The sequence below is a fragment of the Lepisosteus platostomus genome, chromosome 16 (assembly GCF_059453375.1).
Source record: "Lepisosteus platostomus isolate fLepPlt1 chromosome 16, fLepPlt1.hap1, whole genome shotgun sequence".
Classification (NCBI taxonomy): domain Eukaryota; kingdom Metazoa; phylum Chordata; class Actinopteri; order Semionotiformes; family Lepisosteidae; genus Lepisosteus; species Lepisosteus platostomus.
The window spans coordinates 5,902,530-5,916,536 of record NC_142626.1 but is presented as its reverse complement, the minus strand read 5'-3'; the positions used below and the strand labels follow the sequence as shown (position 1 = coordinate 5,916,536).

Below are 14,007 nucleotides of genomic sequence, written 5' to 3'. Positions count from 1 at the left end.
AGATGCGTGAGTTGATTACCAATTCAGTTCATTTCACTTCTAAAACAAGTGTTTGGTTTGAGTTAATGATTAATTTTGATAATAGGGGAACAAGCTTACTTTACTCTGTGTGTGCACCCACAGAGCAAGCAAAGATATACCCTAATTCCAGACTAGTTTGTTTTTGTAGGAAACCAGTGTTATTGCCTTTGTTTTGATAGTGGAATATTTGCATACGTGTGTGTGTATGTGTTCATGTGGCTACCTCTCGAGTGCCAGGTGATCTGGAAACGGAGTCTCCAGTCACAGCAGTAATTTTTGAGAATCTCCGATTCACCATGCCTTTCACATGCTCATAAAAGATATTGATTTAGGAACATAAACATATTACTGTATGCAAAACTGTACTGTATAGAGTACGTATATGTATATTTAATGTCTTTACTGTGCCCGTTTAAGTATTGAATATTTATATGGAATTTTACCACTGAAGAGAAATCTTAGTAGCTGAGCATAAAAAGAATAGGAGCATAACGCGTGTGAAGGCCATAAACAATATTCATTTTGGAACAAACATACAGTATTACAGTATATGGCTGATCTCAGTACTTTAAAGAAAAAGTACTGTAACAGGGGCTCAGGCAGGCGCCCTTGCCGCATTAGGTCAGCCCCCCACTGTCGGGACTCCTGCATCGCTTAGCAGCGACCCAGCCCGGTGACCCAAAGAGAGATCTCTCTACAGCCCATTAGCTGTAGTCCTGCTATCACAGGGAAGGGCGGTGACATCACCTGCTCTGGTAAACCGGCTCTTATACAGTACCTGTCGGTCGTAAGCGTTACAATACACACTAGTATTCCATTTCTCCCTAAACATTTTAAGCATCGAAGTCTTTAACTAACGTGAAATAACATGTGTATAAAAAGTGGTAGTTTTAAGGTTTTCTGTGAATACGCTCGATACGGGAGTCAACAAGCATACTTTTAGAATTTGATTAATAGGGAATATAATATGGAATTGCGTATCTAAAAAAATTAATAACGATATAATTATATACTGTAACGCTTACGGCCGACAAGCAGTGTGTGTAAGAGCCGGCGTACCAGAGTGGGTGACGTCACCGCCCTTCCCTGTGATAGCAGGACCACAGCTACTGGGCTGTGGAGAGATCTCTCTTTGGCTCATGGGGCTAGGTCGCTGCAGAGAGACGCGGAAGTCCCGGGTTCGAGCCCCGGACGGTGCAGGGGCCGACCTAATGCGGCAAGGGTGCCCGCCTGAGCCCCCGTTGCGTTACATTGGTGTCAGAAGCGGGGCGGGATAGCCCTTCGCCGGGGACGGCGATTTAAGCGGGGGAGAGTGTAACGCTTACGGCCGACAGGCACTGTGTAAGAGCCGGCGTACCAGAGCGGGTGACGTCACCGCCCTTCCCTGTGATAGCAGGACCACAGCTACTGGGCTGTGAAGAGATCTCTTTGGCTCACGGGGCTAGGTCGCTGCAGAGAGACGCGGGAGTCCCGGGTTCGAGCCCCGGACGGTGCAGGGGCCGACCTAATGCGGCAAGGGCGCCCGCCTGAGCCCCCGTTGCGTTACATTGGTGTCAGAAGCGGGGTGGGATAGCCCTTCGCCGGGGACGGCGATTTAAGCGGGGGAGAGTGTAACGCTTACGGCCGACAAGCAGTGTGTGTAAGAGCCGGCGTACCAGAGTGGGTGACGTCACCGCCCTTCCCTGTGATAGCAGGACCACAGCTACTGGGCTGTGGAGAGATCTCTCTTTGGCTCACGGGGCTAGGTCGCTGCAGAGAGACGCGGAAGTCCCGGGTTCGAGCCCCGGACGGTGCAGGGGCCGACCTAATGCGGCAAGGGCGCCCGCCTGAGCCCCCGTTGCGTTACAATACACAAGAATAGTATACGCTGTACAATGTCTGTTGATACTGTTTGTGTAGGGCTGTTTCACCACTTCTCATGTGACCTTGCGGTGGTACTGTGGTCTAGGTGCCCGACTAGATTTGTTCAAATCCAGCCAGCGCCGTGACTTTTATTTTAACAAACATTTCTTTGAAAAAATAGAATAGCAATATTATGGACAATTAATTGACAATAAATATAGAAACGCACATATTAAATCTGGGAAATTTGGTTTCTGTCAAAGCGATCTGTCAAAGCGCAATGAAACCTATTACTTGATTCTTATGGACTCATTCTTATGCCTGGTCCTGCCAGGAATTAAAAAAAAACCATGCAATCGCGTATCTAAAGAAATAACAGTATACTGTAACTATGTTCATGCACAAACACAAACCCATAAATAAAGCTGATACCGTTTAGACTTTTAATTATTTTAAACTATTACAGCAGCACAATGCACAATGCAACGTAAATCGCTACCTTGATCTTTTGCAGCTGTTTCACTGTTTTAAACGAATAAGAAATTAGATTGCGCATAAATCTAATAACTTATTCTACATAAACACAGCGTAATTGCTTTCTGAAAATGCTCTTTTTCTTGTTCGTTTTGGAGACCTTGATCGAAACTGATTTGAGATGTCAGAACGTATTTATTTTCTGTGTATTTCTGTGTGCGCATTTCCTACAATGCTTCGTTTGTCGAGATTTTAACTTTATATTTAGGCTCAGAATTTCAACTTTAAATCGTACACTAATTATTAGCAGTAAATACTGGTGTTTTGCTCCCTCTTACCACAAAAATATATATGTATTGTAGCTGGAATGAACTTTTTTTCATACGTGTCTCTACCTACTGCGACTCGAACACGGCTTGGTTAAAGATGGCGACAAGTCAGGCACCCAGAGGTGGGGGGGCGTCTTTCCGCCTCCATACCTAAAATGCCAAATAGGAGTGGCGCAGCACGGTTTTCATCACTCTCTGCGGGAGTGCTGGCTGTGACAAATTAAACCGGTTTCACAGGTATTTTCAAAGTAGAAGGGGGCGAGTCTTCCAGAGATTGCAGATCAGATCAGATTCCCTTCCCCTAAAGAAAGACAGACAAATATTTTCACTGCTTATTAGTCACTATTCACTGCGCGGCGAGCAGTTCCAATTTCAGGCGTAAGCGATAAATACTGTATATTTAGCTGAAAAGCTGTACAACACAAGAATTTTGTTACCCTAGGAGGTTTCGTGAAAATGCTACAGGCATGCCAATTGCAATCGTTTTTATCTTTAAACACATTTTAGCAAAGTCATGTACCATAAAGGTATGGTAATTAAAAACCATTAATACTTTTGCTTGGTTTTAAATAAAGTCGATGTTTTCTCTTTTGGCTAGACTTGACTATTTAGCCATGAGATATACAATAGATTATCATTAAACAACCCTGTGTTTATTAATCTTCCTTGTTATGCACAGTGGGAATGATAATATAATGATAATTAATTTAATCACAGACTGCTCACAAGCTGATTCTCTCCAGACACAGCTGTATGAGCTCCACCAGTCAGGACAGGAGGCTCTACTGTACACAGAGAGGGGCGGGAGGGGGGAACAAGCTGCACAGCTGTGTGGTTGAAGCTGATACCCTGGATTCTCTCCAGACACAGCTGTAAGGGCTCCACCATCCAGGACAGGAGGCTCTACTGTACACAGAGAGGGGCGGGAGGGGAGAACAAGCTGCCCAGCCGTGTGGTTGAGCTGATGCCCTGGATTCTCTCCAGACACAGCTGTATGAGCTCCAGCAGCCAGGACAGGAGGCTCTACTGTACACAGAGAGGGGCGGGAGGGGGGAACAAGCTGTCCAGCCATGTTGAATGCTACAGAACCCTAAACAGACAATACACACTAGCCAAATATTTGACCAAGATATCCAGACACAGCTGGATGAGCTCCACCAGTCCGGACAGGCAAATAAGATACACTCTTCAGACATTCACAACAGCGACATATAATAAAAACATTTGCACATATTGTTAAATTATTACTTGTTTTTCAGGAAGTAAAAAAACACCTGAATTACTTATCCAGTCTCTCTAAATAAAATTATTTTTCAAGCAATGTAATTAACGTCAGGCAATGTGTTTTTTTTTAATCTAACATTGACAACCACATCTTAAATCTTGTCAGTCAGCTCTTTTTTCTCTATTTGAATTGTGGTGATTCAAACAACTTGGGATAACAAGTGGTCTCAAAGTCACCGAGCTCACAGAGCTTCAACAACAGATGACAACTTCCTTAGTCTTCCTAAAATTGTTAGATGGCGTGGGGGGCACTCGGGAATGTGAGTTATACGAGTTAGATTATGAGTGAATACTTTTTTTTTATTAAAAAAATGTTTGCGTTTGTTTGGGAGCTACAGTATAGTATGTATTTTTCATTTATAAGATACAATGATATGTTCCTACTTACACATTGCACGACTTATAAAGCTATAAAAACAGGTTTCCATTTGTGTCTTTTTCACATTATCTGGCGAGCCTTGTTTTGTCAAAGAACCAGAGATCATCTCGCTTTCAAGGGACAGCACAGACTTTCAAAAGTCCGCAAATGTATTAGCAAGGGTTAATTGCACTACGGACCGCACATAGAAATGTAAAATAGTCTTCTTTAGGTGTGAGGGCAGGAGTGGATCACAGCAGGCATACACAGCAAATAACAAGGAAACAAAGAACAGGGCAGGTGAGATGAGTATCCAAACAGTGAGTGATCAGAAAAAGGAAACAATTGTTACGCCTGGCTTTTCGACGCAGTTATTTTTTAACTTGCTAATGTTATGGAGGCGGAAGACGCACCCCCCACCTCTGGGTGCCTGACTTGTCGCCATCTTTAACCATTCCATGTTTGAGTCACAGTAGGTAGAGACACGTTTTCAACCATGTCGTTTTGTGAAAAGGGGAGATATGTGGACAAGCCAAAGCCCAAACATCCACTGAAGGTTCACGTCTGGGGGGGTATATCTAGAAGAGGCCTTGGACCACTTCTTATTTTCAAAGGAATTATGGATCGTGAATTCTTTAAGGAAGTTGTGGTGAAACAGCATGCCACCCCATATATCAGGGAGCACTTGGATCAAGGCACTGTCTCTTTCAAGACAACGATCCGAAACACACAGCAGCAAGGGCGAGGCTTATAGCAGAAGGAGTGAACTGGGTGAAAACTCTAGCCGAATCCACAGATTTAATCCGATAGAGATGATTTGGCATTCGATCAATGCGATCTACAAATTCTGGGAGGAAGAACTGACCGAACAAAATTGCAAAAATTTTATTAACAGGCTGTTTCGTGTTCTTCCTACGATTGTTGAGTGGGGCGGGGGGCATTCGGGAATGTGAGTCTGATTAAGAATGAATAAAAGCATTTTATTAAAAACGCGTTTGCGTTTGTCTGGGTGCTGACAAAGTAAAAAACAATTACTTTTTGACATTGAAAAACTGTGTGTGTCTCTCTCTCTCCCTGCTGGCGTTTGTAATAGTTTTTATTTTGAAATACATTTTAGCAAAGTCATGTACCATAAAAGTATGGTAATTAAAAACCATTAATACATTTGCTGGACAGAGAGGTGAACATTATTACACAGAAGACAAAGGTAGGGATTTACGTTGCATTGTGCATTGTGCTGGTGTAATACAGTTTAAAATAATTAAAAGTCTAAATAGTATCAGCTTTATTTATGGGTTGTAATTTAAAAAAAGTCAAAAACCGCACTCAAAATGCAATTTAGAACTTTCTGGCAAGAGGAGACACCCAAACTAATAATGTAACATGCTACTGCTTGTGCATGAACATAGTTATATTGTTATTTCTTTAGATATGCGATTGCATGTTTTTTTTTTAAATCCCTGGTGGGACCGGGCATCCATAAGAATCAAGTAATAGGTTTCATTGTGCTTTGACAGATCGTCTTTAAATCAATTGCTGATTTAAAGTTTGACAGTAAATGTTTATATTGTAACGAATACTGTACAGCCTCCATTTCTCTATAAAAATCTAAAAGATTGTTTGCACAGCCTAAGAGGGGGGGTCTGCTCTCAGTGACAGCTGACAATCGTCCTTACACTCAAGTGAAAAAATTAATAATGCCAGTGTAAACGTCGTTACATATTTACAATTTACAGCTATTCATTGTTATTAAAAAATGACTTAAATTCGAACATGTTGTGATATTTAGAAATATAAAAAGTCAATTAATTGTCCATAATATTGCTATTTTTTTTTTTAAGAAATGTTTTTTTTTTTTAAAAAGTCACGGCTCCAGCTGGAGAACACCCAACCTGTGGTTTATAAGTCAGGCACCTAGACCACAGTACCACCCGCAAGGTCACATGAGGAGTGGTGAAACAGCCCTACACAAACAGTATCAACAGACATTGTACAGTGTGTACTATTGTGTTGTAATACATTAATATAATTATATCGTTATTAATTTCTTTAGATACGCGATTACATATTATATTCCCTATTAATCAAATTCTAAAAGTATGCTTGTTGGCACCGGTATCGAGCGTATTCACAGAAAAGCTTCAAACTACCACTTTTTATACACGTTATTTCACATGTTAGTTAAAGACTTCGATGCTTAAAATGTTTAGGGAGAATGGAATACTGGTGTGTATTTTTTCTTTAAAGTACTGAGACCAGCCATATACTGTAATTCTGTATGTTTATGTATCAAAACTAATATTGTTTATGGCCTTCACACGCGTTATGCTCCTATTCTTTTTATGCTCAGCTACTAAGATTTCCCTTCAGTGGTAAAATTCCATATAAATATTCAATACTAAAACGGGCACAGTAAAGACATTTAAATCTTTCTATGACTGACCAACGCACCACGAGTGCCCCTGTCGGTCAACCAATCACGTACTGCGGTATGACGCATGATGGCGTAGCTAATTACCAGCGGTATGTGTCTGTGCACTTTGAATGGCTGCATCTGTACCAATAGAAAATAAATGGGTTTTGACATCATAAATCAGTATCAAGTCAAGGTCTCCAAAACAAACAAGAAAAATCGCATTTTCAGAGAGCAATTACTTTGTGTTATATAGAATATAGAGTAAATTAGTGGTTCTCAAACATTTTGGACCAAGTACCACCCCTGATCAAACCAAAGCATCCAACTACCACCTACTGTGACTACTAAATCTTCTTCTCATAGGAACCACAAAAAATCTCAGTGACCAACATGAGCACGCATGCGCGCACACACTCACGTACACATATAATAAAAATAGCACTGAGCACTTACCATTTCAGTGAGAGGGATGAGCCTGTTTAGTGGAGCAAAGCAGATGTGAATTCCTTGGTTGAGTCTTGATACAATTCACAACTTTGACAGCAGAGTCTAACAATTTTTTAATCCTCTGGCATTTTCTTGACAGCCAAGGCCTCGCAGTGGATGCTGCAGTGCGTCCACTTCATATCTGGAGCACTCTCTCTAATTTGTGCAACTACACCACTGTGTCTGCCTGTCTGTGTCTGCCTGTCATCACTCTAGTACTGTCTGTACAAACTCCGACGCATTTTTTCCAGTCGATGCCATTCTCTTTGATAAATTCATTCAGAAGCTGACATATGTGCTCTCCTGTAGTTTTTGTTGGTAGCGGCTTACGGAACAGAAAGTACTCATGGGACGTGCCTTAAAAATCATATCTAACGTAAACGAGCAAATTGGCCAAATCAATGGCATCTATAGACTCATCTGATTGCATTGAAAAGCATTTGCACATCTTAATGAGCTCTATCAGCGTACTTTTGACATCATCTGCCATATCAATAATTCTACGAGTGACAGTGTCATTCGAAAGGGGCAACAGGTCGAGCTGTTTAGCAGCTTTATCTCCACACATAATATTTGTCAGCTCTTTTGCCAACAGTAAACAAAGTTCTTCACCAATAGTGTGGGGCTTACCTGCTTTAGCAATCCGCAAGCTTGCATTTTCCCCTTTTCTGTTTCAGGAGTCGGTCTCAGAAGTTAAAAGTTTAGTTTAGAAGTTTTATTTCATGCGCATGGGAGCGAAACACAACAACGCTCATGTATTTTTCTCAAATTAACCTAGAACAGTCCTTAAATATTTTACTGTTATCTGTTACGCTTTCCTGTGCTCACAAGATTGGCATTGTTCCAAAATCATGCACATTATCCTACCTCCCTATTTGCTGTACCAGCAGTGGTATGCGTACCAAAGTTTGAGAACCATGGGAATAAGTGATTGGATTTATGAGCAATCTAATTTCTTATTCTTTAAAACAGTGAAATTTCAGCTGCAAAAGATTGCACCAGAGACAGCACCAGCACTGCTTGCCATAAAAGTTCAGGAAAGGGTGAATTAAGCCATAAGTAATTTGGTAATTAGTAATAACAGTTTAAAATGTACATAGATTCATGTAAACATGCTGGAAACTTCACAATTAAAGAGCTCTGTAGGACAAGAAAAAAAGATAGAGAAACCTTAAGCTTTTTAAGGCTCAAACTAAAATTAAGTCTAAAGAATTATGGCAAATGAAAACTTAGGACATTTAAGTGTTAGAGATGTAAATAAATACAAAAATGCACATGAGAAAAAAGTTTTAGAAATTGAGCTGGTTGTAGAGGTTTTGTGCATTTACTGGGACAATTATTTATTGTAGCAGTAAGTCACAAAATGATTCTTTGCGGAATAACTCTGCAACACACACACAGATACTAATACACGAGAATACATTATTAATATATAAAATGTGCATATAAACATAACAGATCTTAAGAGTGAGGGTTAGCAGAATACATAAAATAAAATCAATCACGAAGAGTAACAAATCAAGAGACATACATTCAGTATACCAGTCATTTATACTGTTTCTTTAATGAGCTTTGATTACAACTTCTACACTAGATACTTAAAAGCAAGTACGTCAATCATAAGAATTAAACTGATTTTAACTGGGGTTGATGTAACAATTGAATTCTCAAGCTATAATGCAGAATGTTGAACACTCATCCAATTTATGTGGATTCAGATTTCCTGCAGATGCAAAGGAAAACCGACAGGCTATTGCTGCGTCCAATCGGCATTCTCTGGCCTGGTGCCAGGCAGTCCTGGTGTGAGGTGTGGGAGAAGGAGGGAGAGATTCCTGCTGCGGTGCACTGGCAGTAGGCTCTCTGTAGACCTAGACCTAGTCCTGGCTTAACTAGCAGAGTTTGTGCACATGAAAAGTGACTGCGAGTGCGAGCAAGTCACACTTTTTATACGGGAAGAAGACCGGTCATTCCATTTGTAGCGCTAGTCCTGAATACTGAGATTCAGCTGTCGACATTTCCGACCGTAGTTCACTTGTTGATCAGGCGAGCATTCACGGTGGGCTACCAGCGGTTCATGAGGCTTTCTGCTGGGCTAACCTCAGGCGGATCCTTTGGTTACGCGCAGGCGACCTCTGATCTCAACTCTTAGAACAAAGTAAAGTCCTGGCACTCGGACACACTGGCCGTCATGTGATTGTCCAAGCTGAGTCTGAGAATGTCCTGGAGGGGCCCCTTCCTGGAGGAACTATGGTTGTTCATTGGTTGAAAGTTCTGCGGGCATTTGAGACCCTGCCCTACCAGTTTCTGATTGGCTGATAGAGGTGGAGGATGAGTAACCATGCTCTCTGACATTAGGGTTTTAAACAATGTGGGATGAGACTCTCCCAAGGAATCTCCCAGAGAGTAAGGCGCCAGAATGACCATTTATTAGGATGGATGGAGAATTTCAGCCTTGGGAGTTGTTCCATATCAGGAAACTCTATAAGATAGAAAAACACTTTAAATCTGAACCAAATGGAATGGCCTCTCTGTGTCCAACACCATTAAGATGAGGGAGAGAGAGACTGGCAAGGGAGCAGCAAACCTAACTCCTATATTTAATAAGCCTTGCCGCTACATGGTGTTACTTTGAAATAAGCAAACAGAAAAAAGTTATGACCAGACATAGTGCAGAAAAGGGATGCAGGGACACTTGCAAAACCTTAGATATACAAAAAATCACAGAAAGCCATGTATTACAAAGAACATGTGAACCTGAAGCAGATTTGGCAGAGAGTGAGGGGCTTGAATAATCAGGTGCATTTCTGGCAGGGTGAGAATGAATTGATGGGTCATAAAGAGTCAGAAAATTAACACATATGAAAAACAGTAATTTTATCAGAAAGCCTTACAGTATATGAATTAGTAGCAAACATAGTTTCATGAAAGGCTTCTCAAATAGTTGAGCATTCAGGTACATCGTGAGGGGAAATGTTTTGTAAATATATTGTGTTAAAGCAAGTCAGGTTTTTTTTGCAACACATAAAATACATTTTTCAAAGAAAGTAATTTAGCCTGTTACTGATGGAACCACTAAATAAATAAATATAGAAATCTAAAGATTTTTTATTCAATGTTGGTAGCAGGATGAATTTAGGACTCGGCAGCTGTCAAGTTAAGATCAGTATATATTTTGTCACTGTGTTGGTGGTAGATGGTAACAGTGAAAACAGATATTTAAAAATTAATCTTTTTGAGATGGAGATTATAATTATAAATCTAACAGGATGGGGAAAGCTCAGAAAATATGTACAGTAAGATTGATCAGATCAGTATGCAAAGTCATGTAGCAAATAGGGTGTGAGTGACACACCAGTATAGTTTAGACCCTATTTTTTTCTGAACCAGGGAAAATCTGATCATGTTTCTCTATAACAAGAACAAGAAACGTTATTTAATATAGCACATATCCAAGTATCTCAAAACAATATAGCAGGTGTAAAAACAGTTATGAGGACCACAAGGTACAAAGTAAATACAAATAAGAAAGACAAGCAGTTAGAAGTGCTACCAAAGTTAGAAAATGAAGCAGATACAGACACTAAAAAACAGCCTTTCTAAAAAGAAAGGTTTTGAGGTTAGATTTAAATGCACTCAGGTTAAGTGACTCTAATATCACTGGGGATACAAATCCAGAGCCCTGGGGTGTAGCTAGAGAAGGCCCTGTCACCCACAGAATGTAGATGTTCTTGAGGACAGCTAGAAGACCAGTCAGACGAATGAAGATTGCAAGGTGAGGAGTAGACAGATAAGAAGCCAGACAGGCACTGAATGAGGATGTTGAAGTTTACTCAAAACCTGATAGGAACTCAGTGCAAGGACTTGAAGATAGGCATAATGCAACCCGATCAGGTTTCTGGCTCTCAAATTCTGAACATATTGGAGATTGCTTGGTGTGGATTTAATTACCCCAGTGAACAGGATGTGCAGTCATCGATTCTAGAAAAAGAAGCCCTTCTGGTTTCTCTAGTTCCCTTTAAATAAACTAAATCAGTATGACGTTCCACAATGCAGCTTTTTTTAATGCTACATGGCCGGTATTTACATATGATGTTTGTGATTTAAACACATTAATACAAGCAGTTTTTGAGGATTTAAGTTAGCCTGAGTTATTGCAGGGTGCAAAGCATTAGGAGTTATTTGCAGGCTAGTAACAGCGTGTCTGAAGAGCTCTTGCAAAAAAACCAACATATGTAAAATAACAGAATACAGATGTATATTAGAAATGAATGCAAGGTATATGGATATTCAAGGTATGGCTAGAATAAGAGATGCCAGGTTGCAGACAATGAAGGAGAAGGATGGAAAGGTTGAAAAAGAAGCAAGGGAGGATGTATGGACAAAAGATCTAGTAGCGGTAGAGTTAAGAAAGTAAGAGGAGCTTTGAACAGTGAGGAAGAAATAAATGAACAACACAGAAGCTGGAATGTTGACTTGAAACTTCAGGTAGTAACAGTATAGTTGAAATGAAGAATGAAGAGGAGTTGAGACAGGGATATTACAATGGGATTTTCAGTTTCCCAAAGTAGTAGAAAAGGTTTCATCTAGAATAACTGAAAGTGTTATCTGAAGGCTGCAAAAAAATGGCAGGTACAGTAAAATTAGACAAAGATTGTTTGTGACCATGTGGTAGATGAAAAGGCACAGGTTAGAAGTAAGTTCTCATGGAGCATGTTAAGACTAGAGATGTAGGTAGGAAAAAGATAATTTGGGGAAAGTTGAGGAATACACTGATAACAAGGACACTTCCTTAGAGGGAAAGGCATACTTTTGACAAATGGACAGGAGATGTTACAGACCGCAGAGGAAGATGATAAAGTTAACAGACTGTATGTTTACATAGATACTGAAATGAGGATTGTATTTTAGATCTTGTGAAATTGCTAGCGTTCAACTGTGTGTAGGATGCACATAAATTGAAGGAATGGGCAAACATAGCTGATGCTGATCCAGAGCCAGCATCTGAAGATATTTATATTTAGAGGCAATTTGTTTACAGACTAGTTATGGATACTGATGTGCCAAAATGGAAAAGCTGTTTTGTTAAGCCAGCACTATAAAATAATTTTTATAATCTATATATATATAATTCTAATCTCTTTATCCAGTTCAGGGGAGCTGAAGCCTATCCCAGCAAGCAACGGACGCAAGGCTGAAAACACCCAGAATACACAGAATACTGTACATCACAGGGTAGACAAACAGATACACACACTCACACCAGGGCCAGTATTTGCATAAGCTAATTAACCCTACCAGTATGTAGGTACCTGTAGAGTACTTGGAGAAAACCCACATGAACCCAGAGAGAACATGCAAACTCCACACATACTGTACCCCAGAAAGTTAGACATTACATTCAGAAAAACAATCGAGAATAGTTTTGTGGTATTTGTTTTGATGACACTTTGCTAAAATTTATAAAAACCTAAAGGTGATTAAAATGTATAATCTTTCCACATGTCATGTCATTAGGAAGTACAATAAGATCCCGCTTTGTTTAACAATGGTTTAAAAAATAAATATAATTGGTGAGAAAGTAGTTCTCCTTACTGATAATTAAAGGACTTAGAAGTCAAAGGAAATGATTTACGTTGCTTAATTTGAAAACCTAAGTTATAAAGGCAGACGCGATCTGTGCCTTAAGCGTTCCAGGCTGCAGACGGCTCATTCTGTATTACAGAGCTCCCCGCCTCCTCCCTCTCTCAGTGCCGCCTCTTCTCTGACACAGAGCAGTGGGCGGGGAGCTATTTTCCCAGCCTCTGATTGGGGAAAAAAAGACCTACTGATCTGCTTCATACCATAGGAAAATAGTAGAATATATTTTTTTTTCTTTGTGTTTATGAAATTCAAGTGCTTTAAGCGTTTGATTAAAAAGTAATTTACAGTGTAAGTTTCCAAGCTGTTCACGAGGAAGAAAAATCATCCATTTTAATGCGCATAAAAAGTGTTTTTTAACGAAACCCGTTTTTAATAGCTTTTAAAAGCCATGTAATTCCTAAGTTATTCAATTCATTGTTTTTTTTCTTAATAAAAAATCAGTCGCCCATGGTGCCTCCAGTTAAATTGTAGAGATTCTTGTTTGAAGGTGTCGGTGTGTTTTGACTATGTTACATGTGGGAGTATGTGTAGTCACGTGTAAAAAGTGTGCAGTGTTGTATATTTTTGGGAAGAATGGGGTTTGTTTAGTTTCATTATCGTTGTTTGATTTTCTTTTAAGTGGGATTTGTATGGTTTATAGGGGTTGTGTTTGTGTACTCTATGCTGTTTATTGCTTCACATTATTATTGTTTATTATTTTTATTTTATGTGTTGTTATACTTAAAACCCTGGTTGTTGTTTTTTTCTTCAAATGGGAATGTTGTTTTTCTCAACATATCTACAAACAACAATAATAAAATCTCCAGTTCACTTACTCCAGTGTTGGTAATTTACATTGAGATTAATTTGAAGAAAACAACAACAACCCTATAACTAATTAAAATAACTATAAGAAGTCTGTCGTTAAGAGAAGGGAGAAGGTGTGATCCTAGCTGCAGAATCATTTTGGTTTCGGTAGTCTTTCTGATGTATGAGTTCGGAAAACCGTCTTTGAGAACACAGACGGAGAGATTAAACTGGTTGTGGCCGTCAGAGGTGAAATGAGAAACAATGGGCTTGGAGAGATCTTTAATCTTCACAGCATACAGTATTGAAAAAAAGAACAATCTGCCAACCAACTAAAACACACTCATATTCATTTTCAAGTTTTGGCCTCT

The 14,007-nt window shown here is 39.8% G+C and overlaps 1 protein-coding gene across 4 annotated transcripts in view; it reads left to right on the top strand.

Moving 5' to 3' along the window:
- The window catches only part of LOC148646745 (NACHT, LRR and PYD domains-containing protein 3-like), a 2,700,574-nt gene that overhangs the window by 1,243,513 nt on the left and 1,443,054 nt on the right, over nt 1–14,007 (top strand). Inside the window, exon 11 of one of the 4 annotated variants that reach the window (XM_088608541.1) lies at nt 12,933–13,120. The exons of the other annotated variants lie outside the window; for them this stretch is intronic. Coding sequence (XP_088464667.1) covers nt 12,933–12,975 — 43 coding nt within the window. The 3' untranslated portion in view covers nt 12,976–13,120. Of the gene's footprint in view, nt 1–12,932; nt 13,121–14,007 lie in introns of those variants that run through there. 4 annotated transcript variants of the gene reach the window in all.